The sequence below is a fragment of the Stylophora pistillata genome, chromosome 4 (assembly GCF_964205215.1).
Source record: "Stylophora pistillata chromosome 4, jaStyPist1.2, whole genome shotgun sequence".
NCBI classification, from domain to species: Eukaryota; Metazoa; Cnidaria; class Anthozoa; order Scleractinia; family Pocilloporidae; genus Stylophora; species Stylophora pistillata.
Window position 1 is genome coordinate 35,492,723 of NC_142522.1, and position 22,593 is coordinate 35,515,315.

Below are 22,593 nucleotides of genomic sequence, written 5' to 3' on the forward strand. Positions count from 1 at the left end.
CTTGTTACGACCAGGTTGCAATCAGAATTTAAAATTGCAAGATCAAGTGATAACGCGATAGTCAATTCAGCTTCTCTTCCCTTTAATACCTCAATTGTAACCCTTAGATTTTGCGGCTACAAGACAGCAGCACTCTTAAGTTGATTTGATTTATTGATTTACTCACTTTCACCAGAGTGTGGTGAGGGTCGCACAACAGAGCGAAGCTCCTTATTAAGTGCGCCCTATATCCCACCCATCCCACCCCAGGGGAGGACATCCATCACACAGTAATCTCGTGTGTGGGAAATTAACGTCTCCTACCCCAACCCTGCAGGAGACGGGACCTCCATTTATTCGTCCCTATCCGAGAAGACTAGAATATCTAACCATTTCTTGATGTTATAGAAAGGTAGCAAATTCTTCTCAATTATTTTTAAGACCCTGAGTGTTGGTCCGGCCGGTTCCAGAATATTTTTAGTTAATTCGAAAAAAAAGTTCATTCTTGACAAAAATATTTCGTACAATAAAGATAAACTAATGCAGTAAATCCAAGAAAAGTTCAGTTGACAATCCAAACGGAATAGCTCCAAGATATTTGTTAGAAGGTCATACCACAGCCTTATAAAGAGAAAATGCCCAGAAAAATGCAATGGGTGACAGAAGTAATAGGAAGGAATAAAATTACATTCTAGGAGGAGCTACCTGGATTTACACTTTCCAGTCCCCCAAATAATGGTCGAAGGAAGCGACATTTGCCCTTCGAAAACCTTTGGTCGCGTTGCACACAACACACGCACGCAGGATTGCAGTAAAGGAGAATAGAAATCGAGTTCCAGGTTTCTCTCTTAAGTTGTTGTCCAAGAGAAGTCTGGAATGAGTTCAAGACCACAGCCCAGAGTAGGGCTCAGGATCTCATACAAACAGTGACGCGGAAAAGTATTTGGTACTCCATTTACTATTATTCTTGACAGAAGTATTTCATTCAATTATTCAGCCAGTTTAAAGGAAGCAATCGCCTTTTCGATCTTCCCAAGCTCAGTCTCCAACTGTTTGAGCTGCAACAGAAACATAACAGCCAAAATCAATCTATGAGAAGATATAGTCATGTCAAAACACATCCAGGTTTTAAGCCTGCAGTTAAAAGTTAATCTTGTCGTATGATCGTCCTAGTGAAAGTGATCTTGGCAGTGACTGTTGAAATTTGGTATCAAACTTAACATGTGTCACCTGCAACAATCATTTTCAAACATAATCTAGGCAAGAGAGCAGTATTTTCGTCTGATTACTATACGACTACGTAATTTGACTCTTGTGCATTTGATCTACGATTAAATCTATTGAAAGTCTATTACAAAAACATTTACCTTATCTAAATTTTGCTGCTGAACGTTCTCTGGTACCTGAAATGTTCACATACAACAGCAAATGTTGATCACCAGAAGAGGAAAAATAACGTAATTCAAGGCTAATAGTTTAAAGCTAATAGACCTTCCCGACTTCTCTAGTCTCCTTTTCGACAAGAGGTCTTGGTATTCATCTTTTTGTATCCAAGCCACACTCACTTTCGTTGTAAGCTTCATTTTCAGGCAAAGGCTTAAAGCAACTCGAAAATGACCTACTGCGCACTAAGTAAAGTGAACGTGAGTATGAGCCCGTATTTTCAGCAGTGCGATCCTACAAAACCATCCTCTTGGTATTAAGGTGCGTACCACTGGCTAGCTTGGTTTACAGAGGGGAGTTAAAGGTACTGTAGGACACATTCCCCCCTCCCCTCTTACGCTGGCCCATTCAATTGCATCATACCTTTGTGGTGTAGTCGGCAATTCCCATGGCTTCATTTAATTTCGTCAGCTGGCCATTTAGTTTATCTTTCTTTCCCTCTAGCTTTGTGATTTCCTTAGCTACATCCACCAAACCCTAGAAATAAAACGATTGCAAAGGAATAGGTAACCTTGTAAAATATTATGCAGTTGGTTTAACGCCTCCTGTTTCTTCTTTTAGGCACTCGCATACATGACTCTCATAAGGCTATTTATAAGAGGATGTCAGCCATATACCTTGAGAACCACATGCACTTCACACTTGTCTGAGACAGTGGCCACAGCACATCCCCGTGGAGGCTTCTCCTCGCACACCACGTGAATCCTGCCAAACAAACAGAGACGATCGTCACAAGAATTATCAATCCTTGTGGCATTAATCAAATGTCGAAAGTAAATGCCGAAAATAATCCGGGATTGGTTTGGTGTTGCTTCACTTCGCTCTGTAACTGTTCGTCAAAACTCGCGCCACTCTCTCTCAACCAAGGCAGTTGCAAAACTAAAACAAGTTACGACTTGGTCGGCCGCGTTTTCCCGCGCTTTAGGCGGTTTCCCCGCGCTTTAGGCGGTTTTCCCGCGCTTTAGGCAGTTTCCCGCGTTTTTTAGGCGGTTTTCTCGCACTTTAGGCAGTTTGGTTGTTTTTACTTTGAGTTCTCATTGGCTCTTAAGGTATTTTTCTTTCTTCTGATTGGGCTTTGCGATTATTTTGGTGTTGGTTTTACCGCGCGCAATCGAAATCCGCTCTACTGATTAATAAGTTAGAAGAGTGAGTGCTTTCACAACTGGAAGCATGAGTGGATATCATAGAGAAGCTGCAAGTCTTGAAAAGGTTACGTACGACATCGCTGTAAGATTTGGTTAGAATGAAGAACAGCTTGGTAAGAACAAAGAGTCTTAGACTCTTAGACTCTTAGACTATTACCCATTCAACTACTTGTTGACTCGTGACAAGAGCTCTCGCTCGAGAGTCCAGCCGGCTCATTGACAGAAATTGTTTTTGCTCTTTGTCTATAAAGATACGCGCCGCTAAAATCGCACAGTTGAACTTATCTAGTATTACCTTTCGCTGGAACTAAGCGTGCACGCTGTTTCTGCGTATTTGCTGACTGCTGCCGCCAAAGACTGTTCGGAGAACACTACATACACTAAAGAAAACGAAGAAAATAATATCATCATGAGTGTTGAAGAATAAGAATTTTGGATTATGAAGGCGTTGTAAGATTAATTTTTTTAGCTCTTAAACTTTTCCAAGGACTAAGTGCGAACGTATCCCGAAATTCCAGCTCGTGATGTAATCAAGCTCAAGCTACAAAAGTAAACCCCACCGCAGCTATAAGGGATGAGCGTCTAATTTCACCTTACAGTGTCATCTTTGAATGAAACATTACGGTCATGAGAATAAAAGAAAACGATTTCCAATTAGAGAAGCTCTTGATCGGAAAACTATTCTCCTTGTCCATGCCATGGAAAATGTATAAAAAAATATAGAGAATACGTATTCTGATGTTAGCTCGTAAAGGGTTAAAGTTTCAGATTTAAAACATCTCAATCTGGCCCGTATCAGTAACCTTGACAACACCAAGGTGAAAAACACTTGTCACTCCCACTTTTAAAATAATAAAATGACAGAGCATATACCTTCAGGCTTTGCACGTGTCACGTTGTACTCTTGACGAATGGAACGGATCGATTTCACAATAGTCTGCACCAAATTCAACTCGTCCTCAAGACTTGTGTCTCTCCATGGAAGCTGAAATTTTAAGAAACACCTCAGAAACATGTTGGGGTCTTCTAGAACTACACGTTAATTATGTAACCTCACAAGAAAAAAAATATTTTAGAATCACTTTCTATAGAAATTTATAATCGGATCTATTCAACAACACGTTTTCCAAGATAACACCGCGTAAGAATATGTGACTTAAAAACACGCTTGCCCTACCCTCCCTACCCTTGTGCTCACCTTCGCTGGGTAAGGTGTGACGCAAATACTTGGCGGTGAATCTTCATTCCTTCGCGGTAATCGTTGAAATAGCTCCTCTGTCACGTAAGGCATGAATGGACTTAGAAGAATCAAACCATTCTCCAAACAAGTGTAGCTTACAATGGTTAAGGATTGTTGAAAAAACTTAAACACTTAGCAGTCATGTGACAAAATGTTTATTGACTGAGTTTGGTCGGGCCGAACGGTTCAGATATTGGGTTCTCGGGTTAAGATGCACGGACCGAGCGCAATATTTTCCCGTCCGGCCCTTCCACATAGTCAAAGCACACATTACTCACTATAGATTTAGTGCTCTGTCTTTCTGTCCTTAAAATAATGCTTCTACTTGGTTTTAACAAATAGTATGACGATTAAAGAAAAAGGAAATAAAAGGTATGGTAGAAAAACTAAAAATAGCGTCTAAACGATACAGAGTATTGCGCGCCGTGTTTATTGTTTCTTTGTTGTCACCTTGAAGAATTGGTTTAAGGTATTCCTACAAGAAAATACAAAAAGCAAATTATCATTTTAAGCAATGCAAGGAAGGTCCAAAGTGACCATTACATAGGCTTCTAAGACACCCATTTCTATACCTTTTATTTCATTTTCTTACCAGGTAAACGTCGCACAGCTCATAAAGCCAGAAGTTGTAAATAGCCGTGGTGGCTGATGGGAAATCGTAATTCTTGAAGCCGTCATTCGCTGTTTTCTCTGCGTAAGATAACCGGCTCAGAATCCAGTGGTCTTCTAGAGTCTCGTTACCGATAAGCTTTGAAACGTAAAATACAGAAATGTTAGATTGACAACTAGTTGAAGTTTCCGTCTGTAGAATGATTTGTCTCAGTTCAAAAATAGTTAATAGGCTCCTTGTTAATAGTTAAAAAATTTACAATACAGGAGACAAAACAAACGGGAATCAAGAACTCTTGATGCCAATATCACAGCTCGATCAATTTCAAAGATGCGAGCAACCGATTCCACCAGATGAAGTAGGTTTAGTGCTCGAAAATTCACCGCAATTGTGGGAAGGTTTTCGATATGAAGGCCTCTTATCCTCTATTCCTCCCGTCCCTCCCGTCCCTCTCCCAACAAATAGATATTCAGAGTACTGACTCTCACCTCAGGTTTGGCATTTGGTTTAAAGTCAGGTCCCAAGCCGCTGAGCGCAAACTTAGTGGCATTCCACAGCTTGTTGCAGAAATGACGATAACCTTGTACACGAAGTACGTCGAGATTGATATCCCGTCCTGAACAATAAACAGAACAACAAAGACAAGAAATTATTCTCCACCGAAACAGAAAGACAAATAAGCAGTCATATGAAACAATTAAGAATTCTAGAAAGATATTTTTTGATGTTTGATGTTTGCTCTATCTTAGGAAACTGTCCACGGCACCTTGTCAACTTTTTTTAAGCCAAATGACGGTCATTTTGTCATTAGTTTCGCTTCGGAACTTTGGCCGAAACTCAACGAACAAGCTTGCAACCATCGAACCATTTTGTCGCTACGACACATTGACCACATTAGACGAAGGGGGGAATTAGATAGTAAAGCTGCTCCCATGAGGGTTAAGGACCTTGAACGAGTCGGTTTATTATGAACAGATGTACCGTAATTTAACTGTACAAGAACGCTAACCTTGCGCAGTGTAAGCACAAAGTGCAAACCGCAACGCATCAGTGCCACACTCTGGTATACCCTCAGGATAATCTTCTTTCTGTAAATAAAGAAGTTACCGAGTTACACCCATTTACTACGTTATTAAAGGGTAAAATAGCGCCATATCACTGACGAGATAAAAGATGTCATGATATCAAAGGACCTTACACTTCAGTTAAGAGTGTTAGATACATCAGTACTTAGACAAACCTGTCCTTTTCGAGCTCGTTCAATCTCTCTCGGATCCAAGTTACTGTTTTCAAGCTGAAGGTGCAGATCCTAAAGACACAAATTGTTACTCATGCATATATTCGCAAATATGATAGAAAAAAAAGTCACAACAACAACAACAACAACTGAAAACGTTTAAGAACTTTTTTAATTTAAGCAACAAATTCCCTTTTAAAAATGAATCTGTTTCTGTTTTTAAGACGAGAGTAACAGATAAGCAACAGATTCCCTTTTGAAAATTAATATGTTTCTGTTTTTAAGACAATCCTTTTTTAGACTCTCAAAATACGTTTTGAGGCACAGTCTGGAGCAAACTGAAAAAAAAAACAGCAACAACAACAAACAAAAAAAAAACAAAGAAACAACAGCAACACTCTTTACAGAACGCACCACTTACCTCTAAAGATACTCCCTTAATGACATCAACGGGGTCGATAACATTTCCAAGAGATTTGCTCATTTTTCTGCCATGCGCATCGCGCACCATTGCGTGAAGAAACACTTCAGTGAAAGGCAGCTGACCAGTAAGCTTAAGGCCCAGTTTCACCATCCGGGCGATCCAGAAAAACAAAATGTCGTGTCCAGTCTCCAGCAACGTACCAGGGTAAAATACCTTGTAATCGTCAGTCTATTTCATGCAAAAGAGATTCCTATGTAGATATCTTATTGCTACTTGAATTATTTTTTTTATTTTCGTGGTTTTTCTGAGAGGGACTGTTTCAAAAGCCTCATCAAGAGTAAAACCTCAAATAGCATTGTCGTTTAAGAGGATCAGAAATGAATGAGTCGTCAACCGAGCAGTGTGGTTAAGAACAGATGGCAGTCTGTTTCAACAAACCACTGTCTGGCGCAAATTACAACATCACTTCCTCTTCACTATAAAACTCGCGGATCACAATTGAACAATTCAGTGCAAAGATTTACATCAGATTAAAAATTCCTTGGGCAGTGATAATTTCACTTCAATGGAAACACACCCACTCCAGAGAAGCCACATTTTCCAAAACTAAAACAGCCAACCACTACAAAGTTGCAAAACAATACGAGTCAATGAATACTCAAAGTAGAAAAAAGCTTAAGGGTTCATGCGCGCGAAAAAGTGAGTGTAAAAGTCGAAATTGGTTTCCGCTTCTTTTGGTAAGTGGTGCGAGTTTTCTTAGAGAGCTGCTACAAAAACACTGCCACCTCACTTTCCTTTCGACATCAAAGATCGACATTAGATTGTGTGACAATCTAAGGCGCCTTAGATTGTCATAGAAGAGGGGATCACTAACCTCTTCTGGCCAACCAAATATGGAGAAGGGAAACAGGCCGGAGGAGAACCAGGTATCCAAAACATCTTCGTCTGCAAAAAAAACAAAATACACAGGTTAGGAGGGATCAAGTAAGATATTCCAGGGATGGGGGATGGGGGCAAGCCTACCTGGCGTCACAACAATCCTTACCTTGCTTCAAAGTGATCTTTTCGGGAGCTACATTGAACCTTTCTGCAGCTTTCTTCAATACTTCCTCTTCGGTGCGACCACTAAAACAAAATCGACACAATTGGATCACATTAAAGCATTAAAGACAATTAAAATACTACCTGTTGCCTTTCATTTTTCCACAGATATTTTCCTTTTCTTTCTTTCGTTTTTTTTTTTTTTTTGCGGAAGTATAAATTTTCACAGTACCTGACCCAGTATTTGCCATCAGTATCCTGGAAAAGAGAAACTTCAAATGTAATTGATATTTCAGAAAATGAACATCACAACGACATCAAACTTACTTGTAGGTAAAATTCAAAAGACAGAAAAAAATACTTTTAAAATGGAACTTGTTCTTATTAGACCAAGTATTACTTGCCCTACTTAGAGCGATTTTGGATTGAGTGTCGTGAAACTAAAAGCACGGAAAGGAAAATGTCCTTAAGAGCCAATGGGAACTCAATGTAAAAACAACGAAACCACCTAAAGCGCGGGAAAACGCGCGCGACCAAGTCGTGATTAGTTTTGCATCTGATTGGCCGAGAGAATGGCACGCGTTTCTGGACCAATCACAGAGCGAAGTAAAGCAAAACCACTGCAATCCCGAATTGCTCTGTTAGTGTTGCTAATTATCTTTAAGAAAACCTACCTCTCCTGGTGGGACACTTGGATCATCAATAGTAACAAAGAATGCTGGGATACGATGACCCCACCAAAGCTGTCGAGATATGCACCAATCCCTTGAGAAAGAAAATGTATATTACAGCTTATGCCTCTGCATCAGGAGTTTCACACTTCATAGAAAGTATCAAAAGAGAAAACTGTGCAGGTTGGTAAAGAACCCATAAACGCTGACAATAGGATCTTTTGTAACAGGATCAGATGTGAGTTTTTCGTCAACCAAGTGGCGTGGTTAAGAACAGATGGCAGTCTGTTCCCACGATCCACTGTCTGGCGCAAATTACAACATCACTTCCTTGATGTGAAGATTTTCAATATTTTTTTTCCCGGAAACGTTGGGTAAAGTGTTTGACTTCCATTTAGTCAAATAAAAGAGAAAACGATTTTTTCGGCATTTGAAGGTGGGAAGTAACCTTAAAAAAAACTAGTTTGAATTAAGTACTCGCTGACAAAGAAGAGCCATTTATACAATCAATTATCATGATAAACACAGAATTGAGTTGTTGCATAACTAACCTACAGTTCTCAAGCCAGTTGTACCACACTTTCTCATGCATACTTGGAATGATCTTCAGGTCTCCATTTCGCACTGCCTGCAAACACAGTTGATAAAGCGCAGTAATGAAGCAGTGTCCAACCACACAAGCAACAGTGATAAGAAAAAGGGTGAGCATATTGAAGCTATTTATTTAAGATTCAGAAGCCAACCAGCTAAATTTTCAATTGGTTGATAGAAGTGACTGGTTACTCATCTCCTAATTCCAGTGACTAAACCACATTTCAAATGCTTGATATCCTGAAAAAAGTTGTCCCTTAATACAGATGTCTGCTGAGAAAAGCAGTCACACTTATGAAGATGGTTTAAAAAAAAAGGTTTATTGGTATCACAACTTGGATAATGACAGAATTTAATAGTAATTACATAAATTCTGGGTACATACTGTACCTTCACAGCCATATCTGCCATTTCCTTACAGTCCACATACCACTGAGGCTTGATAAGAGGTTCAACAATGTCTTTTGAGCGACTGAGAGAAAGCAACGAATGCAGGGTAAGTCTTATACTTCAGCCTTAAGGAGCTGTATTTGTGCTATGATGTCAATTAGAGACCACTGTACTGTGCACAACTTAACATGAATGAAAGAGAATTGTCATGTCAGGTCTTCCCTTAAAAAATAATATGAAGTCAAATTTAATTTACTGTCTCCAAGTTGTTATTTTCCCATTCTAAATTTTATTTTCACAAATGTGAGAGTTTTGCTTTCCTGTCTGTTGTGTTCGAAGCTTAAAAGGATCATTTTTAATCCCAAGATCTGATTGTCAATCCTTCCTTCTGTAGCTGCTACAAATCTCATATTAATCGGTTCTAAAAATTTGATGTTAGATCAAGATAAAAATTCCAACCTCACTGATAAGTTTAATTGTTCTCATTACCTGTTTTCTGGAGAACAGTATGGATACTATCGAGAAAAGTTACATGTTAATCAATTCTGGGAGTTAATGGGTTAAGTCACCAAATTTAGCCAACTCACCTACAGACAGGAACAACCATCTGATTGTCTTCTGTTTTGATAAACAGACCTTTAGCAGTAAGAGCATCAAGCACAACTTTCCTTGCATCAAATCTCTTCAAGCCCTGAGTTTAAAAGTGCAAAAAAAAAAAAAAAATGGTAAAAATAATGTTTATACCAAGGTAAAGATAAATGTTTGACCAAAATTGTTTCCAAAAATAGTTGCCACTCTACATTTCCCTCAACAAACCGTCTTAATTTCTGCACCAGTCTTGATAAATTCAGATGTATTTTTATGAAACCACTTTTCAACAATCCACATAGTATATCTCAGTGCTTTCAATAAGATTTGAAATAGTGGCTACCTCAGTACAACACCCGCCGGAGAGCGACTTGATTGCAACTTGAGCGTGGTGACTGTGACTTGAGCACAGTAAAATATACCCGGCGACTCACAACAGAATACCCACCAGAGCTCCGGCGGGTGCCAGGTCTTATTGAAGGCACTGATAATTATCTACATGTACACTGTAGCTACACTTAAAGTGTTCTCCTTTGGAAGCAGTAAGCTGTAAAATTTAATTCCTATAATACCTCTTCTTACCCCATAAGTCAAAATTGCTTGGAATTCTTGAAATTCAAAAGGTAAAAGGAATGCTCTACTGGTTTGAAAATTCATTTTACCTGTTAAGCTTAAGATAACAGAGAACACTGTGCACTGTACATGTGATTCACCATGTTATATTTTCCTGTATGTGCTTTCTGCTTATCTTGTCCAATATAACTGATACAAAGTAAACAAAGACAGCCTTGTAAAAGCATAGCATGAAGTGGGTAGCAAGCTGCTGTAAAAGTTGTGACAACATCACATGCAATGGAAGCCTTTGTTTTAAAGCAGCATATGCTTAAAAGTGAAAATGGCAAAGACATTTTTTCCCCCAATATTTTCTAACTATACAAGTACATGCAGCAGATCTGGAAACAGCTTACTGCAAAGTGCTTGAAATCTGGATGAAAGTCCTTTAGATCTTTGATGTTGCCGTTATCATCAATCATGGTGACAAATTCAAGGTTGTGTCTCTGACCCACTCCATAATCATTATGATCATGAGCTGGAGTGATCTTGACAGCACCTAAACAACAGAGCATGATAATAATAAAAGCAAAATTAAGCGACAAGTGCCAAAGCTGATCACTACTTTTTGTGAAACTATGGAAACTTTTATTTGTATTGGGTTCAATTGTGCGGTGGGTTCAGGAAAAAACAAGCAAAAATAAAAACCACACTCTAATAACCATGGTTGTTCATGGTTTAGTTTTCAGACACTTCATCGGAAACACAGCTAACATTGTTTTCATGTATATTTCTGATGATGAGTTTCACTCTAAGAAACTGTTCCTTTCTCAATGTTAAAGTTAATTCTAGTTGTATAAAAAGCCCTATGTTGAGCTTGTACATGTGTACTGCAGTTGCTGTGAATGGTAAAGATCACACCATCACTTTTCCATGATAAAACATAATAATTTGGGAGTAAACAATGATCCATTGGAAATTAACATGAAAAATTAATGTTCACAACCAGCCTAATCTAGAAAGAGAAGTGCACACTGAACATTATCACACAAGCATCTTTTATCACCTTTCTATAACCTCTGGACTAAAGAGTGCTTGAGAACATACTTAGACAATTTCCTTTACATGTACCTTCTGTGGTAGTTAGCATACACAGTGGTAATGTGGACAACACAAAATTAAAGTATTGCTGGTTCTTGAGTTTATTTCAGTACAGTACCTGATCCAAACTCAGGATCAACCATATCATCACACACAATTGGCAGTTTGCGATTACAGAAAGGATGGAGAGCAAATTTTCCATGAAGGTGCTAAAGATATAAAAAAAAACAATGAAATTTGATTGTAGTCGATATATTGTTTTTGTACTCAGTGTGAACTTGAATTTCACATGGCTTTGTTTCATTCCTCAAGCATTGCTTGGAAAACATATTTTATTTTTTTCTATCATATAGATCAGTAGCACAGTTCTGATGTACAAAGGCGTAACATTGGGGTAAAATTGAAAAATATTTTAATGAATCTATTTTTGTTAGAAATAAGTCAGAAAGGGAAGGAAATTAGTTCCTATCTTGAAATTAGGTCATCTTGATCAATTCGGACGCCTTTCAAGCTAATTTTCTATTACCCATGATGCAATGCGACCACGCCCTTTTTTTAAAAAAATGCATAAATACCATATTTTAAGGAAAGTTTCGGCAAAAAATGTAAATTTGAAGCTACTAAGAGCAAAAACAGTTAAAGGGATGCCAGAATTTGTTCATGTTCATCCAACGGAACTTGATAAATTGGTCTTGCTCTCCTTCGCTTTGACACAAGTGGTCCACAAATGTACCGCACAGTTCCTGGGAATACTCCTGCCACCTTATCATCTAGTTTGTATGTGCGATCAATAATGTTCTCCCTTAAAAAGAAATTTCCAAGAAGAACAGCTTCTCCTTTGGAATAAATGCTTCCACTATAAGGATCCTCAAAGTTTTCTTGAAGGGAAATGACTCCATTGCTAGTAACTTTAAGGAGGTAGTAATCATAGTGGCTATCATCTTCAGCTGCCACAGCCACAGTGCTTTCTTTCGTTGCCAGGTCGGCAACTTGAACTGAATGTTCAATGGTGCTTGCATCTTCAGTTGTCCTGGTCATGACACCTGAGGGCTCTCTTGACAGAACAATCTCCTTCCAGTTGCCCACCCATTCCTTATTTTCACAGCTGTCAAAATCCTCAACAATGCAACCATGGCAGTAACAAGACCTTTCTCTTGTGTAGACTTTTAGCTGTTCACTGCAAGTTCTTACAGAGTGTAGTTGGCGGATGCCTTTGACAGTGCAGAATCTTCCACCGTCCCTGTTACGTGCAACACTCAGCTCCCCAGTAGATGGCAAATAGAAAAAGATGCGCCGCTTTAACTGCACTGACTTCTGCCTAGCAGGAAATGAGGAAGCAGCTGGTTCAGAGAAGTTCTCTTTCAGAAAGTTACAAAGATCTTTTGCATTTGATAGTGTGGCTTTCCTGGAGAGAACTGCTGAGGTTGCCTTCTGTTTGACATGGGAGCCAGCTGCATCTTGTTCTCCCTTTGCATGGGAGGTGGCAAAGTAGTTTCGCTGGACTGTATATCCAAGAGTTGCCAGGGAACATGACAGGTCACCATAGCAGTGTCGGCTCTTGTACTGTCCTGCACATCCATCTGTGAATTCATGCATTTTCTTGATAGTGCAGTTTGATTCTTCTAAATGGTTTGAAATTAACTTCTGGATGTGAAGGACAGAGTCATGATCCTGGGTGACGTCATCGGAAATCACAAACAAATGCTCTTTACAAATTGCTGGTTCCTCTTCTGTGCTCTGGATGCCATCCACCTCAGCACTTGAATGCCTGTAAAGAATTGTGACATGAAGACTTACTTTGTTTACGTCAAAGTATTGGGACTGGATTTCATCTTGAAACCGACAGGCATAACCCTCGGAATAGTCGTGGATGCACACAGCTTGATCAAGAGGAAGGTTTTCAAGAAGAGAATCTAGCTGCTCCCTCTGCCATTTAGCAAGAAAGGAATGGTAAGGAAACTGTCCTAACAGCTGAATAAAATAATCAAACAGTTCCTTTGGTCCTGTGCACTTCTCGACAAGGGCTATTTTCTTCATGTCTTTTCCATCAGTGGTAAGTTTTCCAGTCGACACATAGTCATAACGCTTCCATTTCACTTCGTGATTGCCAACACCTTTCTCCTCTGGCAACAAAACCAAGTTGTGAACTCCACAGTCTTTGCACTCCCTTTTCAAGCATTTCAATTTATGATAGTCTTGATCTTCGGGTTTGGGACAAAGTGTTTGCGCAATAATATTTCCAACTGAGTTATACACTTCTGTAGCTGCTTGATTAGCTTCCCTGCTTTCATCAATCACTCTCTTCCTAAACTTCATGCAGTCTTTGAAGACAATTTGAAGTTCAACGTGCTGACGACACATGCAAGTCTGCCTATCTCGTTCCCTTGCCCCCCTAACAAAATAAGGCTTCAGGTTTTCAAATTTTCGCTGAGATATCTTTATCTCTGGATGCATTGACGCAAACTCTACGTAGGCTTCCGTTTGGGTTTTTTCAAGCACGTGTTTCGGATGTTCAACCCACGTTTTCACTCCAACGCGTTTTCTAATCAAGTCTTTCTTGTTTCCTGTCGGTCTACTTGCTACCATTTTCCAATAATCATAAACAAGCTCTTTGGTTTCTTCAGTGACTGCATCCCGCCTGGTTTTTCGTTTGGTTGCAAGCCAGCTTGACTCTTCACCTTTTAAGATCATTTCGCGTTTTTCAATTCCCGACTTGATGCTTCTTCTATCCAAGGCTATGAGCTTTGAAAGTGTCTTCTGGCTTCTACTCTTTTTAACATTTTGACCAAAAGAAAGTGATTTTGCCGCGACAAGTGCAGCTCTTCCTTTGTTTGACTTGTCATTTTTGACGGCTTTAAGGCCTTGGGTGAGATCGCTAGCAAGCGCTTTCAGTGCATTCACTTCTTTCTCCTCTTCTGGTGTTTTCATTAGTCCGCGTTTCTCGAGTACTTTCCTTGTACGTGGACTTTCTGATATAGCTGCCATTATTTCTGCTTTCTTCTCCGGTGTATCTGGGAGACTCTTCTTAGTTCGTCCAATGGCACGTTTCTTGGCCATCCTGTTTGGGAACGGCGTACCAGTAACGTCGATCGGTGTGGCTTCCGCTTGAACCTGTGCATTTTGGTCTTTCTTTTTTTGACGGTATCGCTTACTTCGTTCTCTAGCCATCTTTCTCTGTTCCTCAAGTTTCCCTTTATTTTTTGAACCTGTCTTTTGCTGGTTTCGTTCGCGCCGACGTTTCTTTGTGGCATCTTTGATAGGAACATTCCGCCGTTGTCCGCTCTTGGCTTCTCGACTTTTCTTTCTGGCTTCCACGACCTTTTCAATAATTTTCTCTCGGTTTTTCTCATAATGTGCTCTTCTTTTCTCTTGTCTTTCCTTCTTCTTTTGTTCTCGCCACATTTGAATCCAAGAAACTCCAGAATCCATAATCTTTGCATTCAATTTCACAGCCTTGTGCTTGCGAACAACACAGCCTTTTGTACTTACGTGTACTTGACTGCGTCCTTGAAACATGCGGCACGTGCTCAGGGGGTTTCCCGCTCATTTCTGACGAAATGCAATATTTTACTTCCTAATAAGGAAATCGAAAACAATGCTTGATTCTGTAGACTTTGGGACGATTTGGAAGCGAAGGAAGCCGTCAAAATGACTAGAGCGTCGCGCTTGTTTTTTCTCGAAATTCGATCACTTACCTTCCTCAGGATCAAACTTGTCGACCAAATGTTTCGAACAAAACTTATTGCTAATATTTTCGTCGGCTTTCAACGGATTCGATCAATTTTGGTAGCAAAATTTAGCTTGTTATTTGAGCATTTTGCGTATGTTAACATTTACACGCTCCAGTGCACTCTTCGTAAACAAGACGATTGGGAAATTCAATGACCAGAATTATCGCGCGGCAGATCACACCGCTTGCCAACTGTTTAGAACGCAGAAAAAAATTCATATCTCGACAACGCTTCAATAAAAACACAAAAAACGGAAGGAGAGCGAAAAGCAACTTATGAGCATTACATTTTGAGGTTAAATTGTTCTGTCACTCGGGAATTATGACTCGCACAATGAATTGAAAATGATCTGTCTCTACCAAGCTTTAAGCGTGATGCATTATATGTTGAACACTTTTGTTGATTTTAACAAAGATTTAGCCCCAATTGTCAGGATTTTGTTTGCCACTTCGCTTAAAAGGGAACCATTTTCATCACCTGTTAAGTTTTACGGCTATAGACGAAACTTACGCTGGCAAAAACAGAAAAACAGTGAATAGTGAAGCCCACGCGAGTTACGCGTGACGCCATGTTTTTGTCGCTAACTTTACAATTCGGCTCCGATTCAATTTTTTCAAAAAACCTTTATTCTACCTCTGTTTAGTCCAAAATCATCTTTAACATATGTGTAACTATTTTGGAAAGTCTCAAGCAGGTCCGATCATTGTGCGCCGAGAAATTCTTAAAAGATTCGAGCAAATCCGTGATTTTTCCATTTGCGCGTGACAAGCGTGCTACTGATCATAACTACTAAATCACAATTTTATGTAAATCCTTCTTACCTTGTATCTCTGATCATTTGGATGCACTGCGATGGCTGTATCACCCAACATCGTTTCCACACGAGTGGTGGCAACAATGAGCTTCTCATCTACAATAAATACAGACAAGTAAATGTAAATATATGATGAATAATACCGCCTGCAGCACCTCTTACTTTAATATTTTGAAGTTGGAAATGAAAAACATTTCCCAAGATTTTGACTTTATATGACATAGAAACAAATTATAGATGAATCAAAATTCTTATTTAAAATTCTATAGAAACACTCTTACCTGAACCTTCCACTGGGTAGGCAAAATGGACCAACACTCCAAACTCTATTTTATTTTCATAACCTGGGACAGGTAGCAATGTTCTTCCAGGTAATTCTTTTTTGTCAACCTAAAATTTGAGAAATATTGTCAACATATATCTTATTAACCGAGCACGAGGGCCATACTGGGAGAATATTGGCCCAAGGTCTTGACAGCTACGCTCGGTCCATACAAAAAAGACTTAGGGCCAATATTCTTCCAGTACGGTCCCGAGCAAGCTTGGGTAATAAGAGATTTATTATACGACTGAAGTTCAAAGGGACACAAGTGCAGTATCATTCAGGACCAATTGGGACAGTGCCCGGTCAAATACTGAGAGAATATTGACCGGCAATAGAGCATTTTGATTGGTTGATTTTAGTTATTGGCCCTCTGACTGCCTGAGTCGTGTAATAATTATTATTAATCAACTTACAAAAAGGCATCATGTGTTCAAGAAATATTTTATCTATTTAAGAATACCAAGACCTCATGGGTTGCAAACCAGGGATTTAATTCAATCCTTAATTAAAGTAAAGTTAGCATTCACTTTAGGTATAATAATCATTAACATATCCACTAAAAGTCTTGAAATACATTCATTCATCTATTTAATACTGACAGTGATAAAGAGGGTAAGTTATAAAACTGTGCTGCTGCGTTGGTGGGGATATAAAAAGACAATTTGGTTTTATCAACTGATGAAGGCTCAAAACATTAGCTTTAAAAACTCCTTACAGTGGCCAATTAACATTATCAACTTATTATCAACAGTAATAAACTTTATTACTATGTAATTAAAGGCTAATTAAAAATGAAGTAGCAGGGAATTGAGTAAAGAAATATAGAAGAACATTCTCCATGTCTAAACAACAAATGGCTCACGTTATTGAGAATTAAACCACCAATGGCATGAGAATTGTCCAATCTATGATTCTCAACGGATAGCTCCTGATCAAAATTTGTAGCAATTACTGTTTTTATATCCATCCTCTTTTCCATAATTCGGTCTCATAACACTCTAGAGATACTGTTGCCAGATTTATATCATATGAATTCAATTTTAATTTGAGTATTTACCTCTATATCAGATATGGCAGAATTCAAGGTACAAGACCAGTTGACCAGCCGTCTATTACGGTAGATAAGCCCTTCATCATGGAGTCGAATGAATGCTTCCTTCACTGCTCTGCTGAGTTTCTATCAATGATGAAACATGAATAAAAACATGTACATAAATGAGTGAAGTGATTTTAGCTACAAGATGTACACCACATTGTAAACAAATTAAACTTAATACCTCTTTTCTTACAGAGTACTGCCTCTCATTTAATTAAAGCTTTAACTCCCAGAAGTGATTAACATATATTAACTTCTCCCCAAAAAGTCCATTCATTATCCACCAAATAGGTAATGAGAATACTTAAACTTATCAGGTAGAACTTGTTACCCTGATCTAACACCAAATTCTCTTCTCTAAATAACAAAGAAATGTTTAGCTACTAGAGAGGAGAATTAACAATCAGCCTTTGGGAGTTAAAGAGTTAAGATTAGGCCAAAAGGACTGGCCTTATCTCCTTTCAATGGTCTAGTTGTGTAAGGCCATACTGCATAAAAACAAACAAAATAACAACAACAGCAACAAAAACAAATAGAAAAACAAAAAAAAGTTCACCCACAGGATCCATTGTGAAGCAAGCTCTGTCCCAGTCAACCGAAACTCCCATCATTTTTAGCTGATGATAGATACGGTCACCCTTCCTGTTGGGAACATTAATTTACATATTTAAGCAATGACTTTTAAAATCACTGGCACAAAAAAATTAAGCTTCAATGTGATTGGGTAGTACACAATTCATCTGTCAGAATAAAACCATTAATTTAGTGTTTGTAATTTTCTAGGTTTTGCAGAAAACTGAGAACAATCAACAGTCAACTTTTAATGGCCAACATCGGCAGAGATAAACTTACTCATTCTTCCATTTCCACACTGCTTCTACAAACTTCTCTCGTCCCAAATCATGTCGTGACAAACCTTGTTCACGCATTAACTTCTTTTCCACCACAACCTAATGAAATAAAACATTTAAATCCAGTAAACTATTGTCAACAAGTACTACAGTAGCTGCTTTGAAAATAAAGCTAGTAATTAAAGAAAAAATTTAATTAAATTTAAGGATACAGTCTGTTGTTTTCAGTGATTTCTGGTCATTTTATCTCAGACATTTCCAGAAATCAATCTTTAACCCTTTGACCCATCAGTGACTAGCATGACTAATTTCTCCTTACACTATCCCTCCTGAGTCAAGCATTAAGGTCATGAGAATAAAGAAATGATCACTGACTAAAGAAGCTCTTGATTCCTTGACAAATCCTCCTTGACAGTTCCTTAAAAAATGTATATTGAACAGTACATAGAATGTGTATACTGTTGTTAAGGTGTAAAGGGTTTAGAATTAAGCCTTTCAATAGCACTACATGTAAGGCTGCCTGAAAGGAAAGTAAAGAACTGACCAAAAGTGATCTCACTTTTTAAGCACTGCTTTAAAATATGTTAAATGTTAAGTGAATTCAAAATTTGACAAAGTCTTCTGGCCATGGAGTTATCAGATTTATTATAGCCATGAAATATTGTAAGTCATTCGGGTTATTGTGGTCAATCAACGAACTCGTAGAATCGATCAGTAGGACCATCTCACAAATTACATTTCAGAACTTCATCCATAATCCTATCACCTAGAAGATGCAAGGGTGAAGGATGGAAACTCAAAAACAAGTTTTACAAGAAAATGTAATGAGAAGCAGTAAGAGAGAAACACTAGTATTGTGTATGCAGAAGACATCAACTGCTGTAGGGTTCAAATACCTGAGTGGCTATCCCAGCATGATCACACCCTGGATTCCATAATGCTGTCTTTCCAATCTGTCGATTCCTAATTTGAGAAATCAGGTTCTCATAAGTTTACAAATAAATAGGATAGGCTAATAATTTAGGATACTTCAACAGAGCCTAGTTGTGGTGTATATCTTTACAGCATTGATAAAGATGTGGTTTTGTATGTTAAAGAAGTCAGTCTTCACATCCAGAAAAACAGTCCATCTATCAAGGCAAGTAAAAGTGGATATTTTTACCATCTTGTTATACAGTCTTCAACAGCATTAGTCAGGGCGTGGCCAAGATGAAGTGACCCTGTCACATTGGGTGGAGGAATACACATCATAAATAATCCTTTTGGATTGGGCTCTTGAAGGCTCTCACGCTGTTCAAGTTGAAAAAGAAAAACAAAAATTACAAAATTTACAAGGTAAGTTGATTACATTTGTTATCTTAGTATGTCTTATGTTTTAATTTGAACTTGTAAAGTCTAAATGGATAAAAAATAAAAGAAGAGAAAAGGAAGTCTGCAACTGGTAAACTGTGTTATTTTGGTAACAAAAAAGTCAAATTGCTTTGGACCCATCTTACCCCATATTCAGGCTTGAAAAATCCCTGAAAACAAAATAGCATACAGGCAAATTATTGTTAACAAATTATTACAATAAATACATTTTGATGAGGGTCAAGTCTTATTTTAACTCTTGTTTTATGAAAGTGTACTGAGGAGGCCCTGATTTTCAATGAACCCACCCCAAAAGTGGTTAATTTTTCTAAGGAGGAAACAAGAAAAATGAAATAGAGGCTAATGACCTAATTGAATAAAGGTACTTACAGTGCTATTAACAGTCTCTCTTCAAAAAGCCCAGTAATTGTTGTCAAAATTACAAAATAAATGAGATACGTTATTCATTCCAGTTATTGTCTCTGTCCGTCACTGTCCTGTCTCTGTGTTGGGGATGTTGATGTTGCTCCAGTGAAAGCCGCTTCCAATCTTGGCGTAGTCTTCCATGATACTATGTCTTTTAAATCACACATTTCTGATGTTTGCAAGTCCTCCTTTTATCATCTTACGAATATTTCGAGAATTAGAAAGTATTTGACCCACGAAACCACTGAAATGGTTGTTCATGCTTTTGTCACCTCTAAACTTGACTATTGTAACTCTCTACTTCGTGGACTTCCTAAGTTCCTTATTGCTAATTTACAATCTGTTCAGAACTCTGCTGCACATCTAGTTTATATGTCTAGGAAGTTCGATCATATCACTCTGACTTTAATTGATCTGCATTGGCTTCCCATTAGGCATTGTATTCTTTTTAAGATTCTTCTTTTAGTTTAAAAATCTCTTAATGGTAAGGCCCCGTCATATTTGTCTGATCTTTTGACTTATCGTAGGAGCTCTTATTCTTTGCGATCTGTTAGTAATGGCGACCTTGTAGAGCCATCTTCAAAAATGCGAATTTATGGAGATCGATCGTTTGCAGTATGTGCTCTTAGATTGTGGAACTCTTTGTCTCTTTCAATAGGAAGGAGTTCTTCTGTTGACATTTTTAAAAGCGTTTTGAAAACTTATCTTTTTAAAATGTTTGTTAGTGAATGTTAGTAAATGTAGTTTGTTTATAATTTATTTTTATTTGTTGTAAAGCGCCACGGGCAATTTATTGGAGTTGTGCACTATAGAAATACTCTATTATTATTATTATATTATACTGTTCTACACAAATTCTGAGGGGTCAAAAACCTTTTGTTTATTGAATAAATCAATGATCTCATTAAGAAAGCTGTAATCTATAAAAGCAAATTCTCTTTGAATGTTTGCAGAGCACTAGTAAATCATAACTGGCATCTGATTTATAAAATTCTTTAGTGTTCTCCACACATCCCAAGTAAAAGTTTATTTCCCAGACTTGCTCACCTCCTTTTCCCACCAAGCATACCAAGCAGCTTCGACGTATACAGGACTGTAACTATCTGGCATAACTCCACTGACATCTACATAATCATAATAAAGCAAGAATGGAAACAAGTTATTTAAATCCTCCACAGGGCTTAAACCCCCAAAAATTAATATTAATATATCCCAAATGTTGACATGAGGCCATATAGCACTCACTCTTCAAATGTTCACAAGTTTCTTATTGAGAATGCTCAAACTGAAAATACTGCAATAGTTATTAAAAACTGTGTAATGAGAGTCAAATGTTGATGTGAATATTAATCTCTGCTCCCAGGTGGCTTGTTAGCTCAATTGGTAGAGCGCTGCAATTGTATCACAGAGGTCAGTGGTTTGAATCCCTTACAGGCCTGAAATTTTTCAGGTCTGATTTTCCCTATTGCTTAAATAGTGCTCTTAACTGCGAAGATCATGCACAAAATAATACGTTTCTATAACCGCAGTTCAGATATATGAATTTCATGTCTTCGTTGTGTTTGATTTATCATCTTACGGGTTTATGTCGGACTAATTTGATGACCTGCTCCCAGTTGGCTTGTTAGCTCAATTGGTAGAGTGCTGCACTAGTATTGTAGAGGTCAGTGGTTTGAATCTAGACACCGATAACAGAGGGGTTTGTACAGCATGCAAGTTATAAGACTCGGATAGAGCCAATGGCTGAGCATCACGCCAATGTGTTGAATTGCAGAGTTACTAGACTAAGTATAATACTGCTTTTTGTATCTATACACATGTTATTAGTAATCGAGCAAGCAAGCAAGCAAGTAACAAGCTTAGTTCTGGCTTCTTTGAAAGTTCAAATGTTCACATTGCATGCATGTGTGCTTATATGCATTATCAGAAAAAAATACAAGATACATTCATTCAAATCTTTCACCTTTCTTCTCTCCTGGAGCTGTTGGTTTATCATACACAAAAACTTTCTTGGTTGTTTCTTTCTTCTTTTTGTCCTTCTTTTTCTAGATGAAATAAAAGTTGTATGAGCACATCTAGCAACAAGATGCATTTCAACGAACTACATAGTAACTCCTTTAGATTTCTAAGTATCTAGCACTAACCTTAGACTAGCTTAATTGTGTTTGGAGAGACCTGGCAAATTAAAAGTCTACAGGTGCACTAAACAATTTCTGCACAATTAAAAATTCAAAAAAAAAACAAAACAAAAAAATTGTCACCCTTTCCATAGAAAATCACTTTTTAGGGTTTAACTTAGAGAGGGTGACCCACCCCTTCCCCCCAAAATCCCCCTCCCCCCGTTCACAGGGGTGATGCAATATTGTGAAAGCTGTTTACAAGTGGGAACTATTTTTTTTTCAGCAGCCAAATGCATACAGGAGTAAATATATTTCGACGTAACAACTCATCAATAATCTGAAAAACGTCTATTGCTCAATCAGTTGGCACTGAGAAATATTCACAATCCCGTATTCGTGCATCGTAGTCGAAGATCGTACTCTGATCGTGGTAGTTTTTACCCCGAAACTTATAAAAACTTCCTTTGTTTACGATGAAGACCTCGATCCTTTAAAAAATAAGGTGAAATTGAAGGAAGCTACAAAAGTACCTGATTCTGACCCTCCATCTGGGCTGCCTCCTTCTCTTTCTTTTTAGCGAATTTTTCCAACTTTGCTTGTCTTTGGGCCTCTTTCTTGAGCTGGCTGGCAGTCTTCTCCACTGCGCCGTTGGCAGTCGCACTTCCCTGATCTTCCATGGCGTAAGAATGCAATCTGCCGAAAACTCTTCGTGGCAAAGTACTTAAAAGAAAGTTTGAGTTATTTTTAGTCCAAATTCCTGGGGTTGATGAAATAAACCGAGCAAATTTCATGGACTTTCCACGCTGCCGGCTTCCGCCATTGATTGTCGCCAGCGGTGGTTCATGGGAATATTGGAGTTTTCTTGGAA

The 22,593-nt window shown here is 38.3% G+C and overlaps 2 protein-coding genes and 1 non-coding gene across 3 annotated transcripts; all 3 read right to left on the reverse strand.

The window, feature by feature from the left end:
• Positions 1 to 61: 61 nt before the first annotated feature.
• LOC111327854 (valine--tRNA ligase) lies at positions 62 to 22,579 on the reverse strand. The gene is made up of 33 exons (XM_022932149.2): positions 22,256 to 22,579; positions 21,569 to 21,650; positions 20,653 to 20,729; positions 19,326 to 19,349; positions 18,992 to 19,119; positions 18,726 to 18,792; positions 17,831 to 17,928; positions 17,539 to 17,620; positions 16,940 to 17,059; positions 15,839 to 15,947; positions 15,565 to 15,653; positions 11,131 to 11,221; positions 10,328 to 10,470; positions 9,359 to 9,462; positions 8,772 to 8,853; positions 8,342 to 8,418; positions 7,794 to 7,884; positions 7,352 to 7,377; positions 7,124 to 7,203; positions 6,953 to 7,023; positions 6,076 to 6,306; positions 5,658 to 5,726; positions 5,427 to 5,505; positions 4,906 to 5,033; positions 4,400 to 4,555; positions 4,218 to 4,282; positions 3,766 to 3,901; positions 3,441 to 3,552; positions 2,863 to 2,947; positions 2,040 to 2,127; positions 1,786 to 1,899; positions 1,347 to 1,382; positions 62 to 1,037 (listed from the first exon to the last, which is right to left on the reverse strand). The coding sequence occupies exons 1-33, from the start codon at positions 22,514 to 22,516 to the stop codon at positions 969 to 971; spliced, it is 3,270 nt and encodes a 1,089-aa protein (XP_022787884.2). The 5' UTR covers positions 22,517 to 22,579; the 3' UTR covers positions 62 to 968.
• Positions 8,020 to 8,121, reverse strand: LOC148733497 (small nucleolar RNA SNORD16). The gene has a single exon (XR_016000887.1). It is a non-coding gene; the product is annotated as a small nucleolar RNA SNORD16 (small nucleolar RNA).
• LOC111324522 (uncharacterized) lies at positions 11,408 to 15,523 on the reverse strand. The gene has a single exon (XM_022928108.2). The coding sequence runs from the start codon at positions 14,526 to 14,528 to the stop codon at positions 11,649 to 11,651; it is 2,880 nt and encodes a 959-aa protein (XP_022783843.2). The 5' UTR covers positions 14,529 to 15,523; the 3' UTR covers positions 11,408 to 11,648.
• Positions 22,580 to 22,593: the final 14 nt, after the last annotated feature.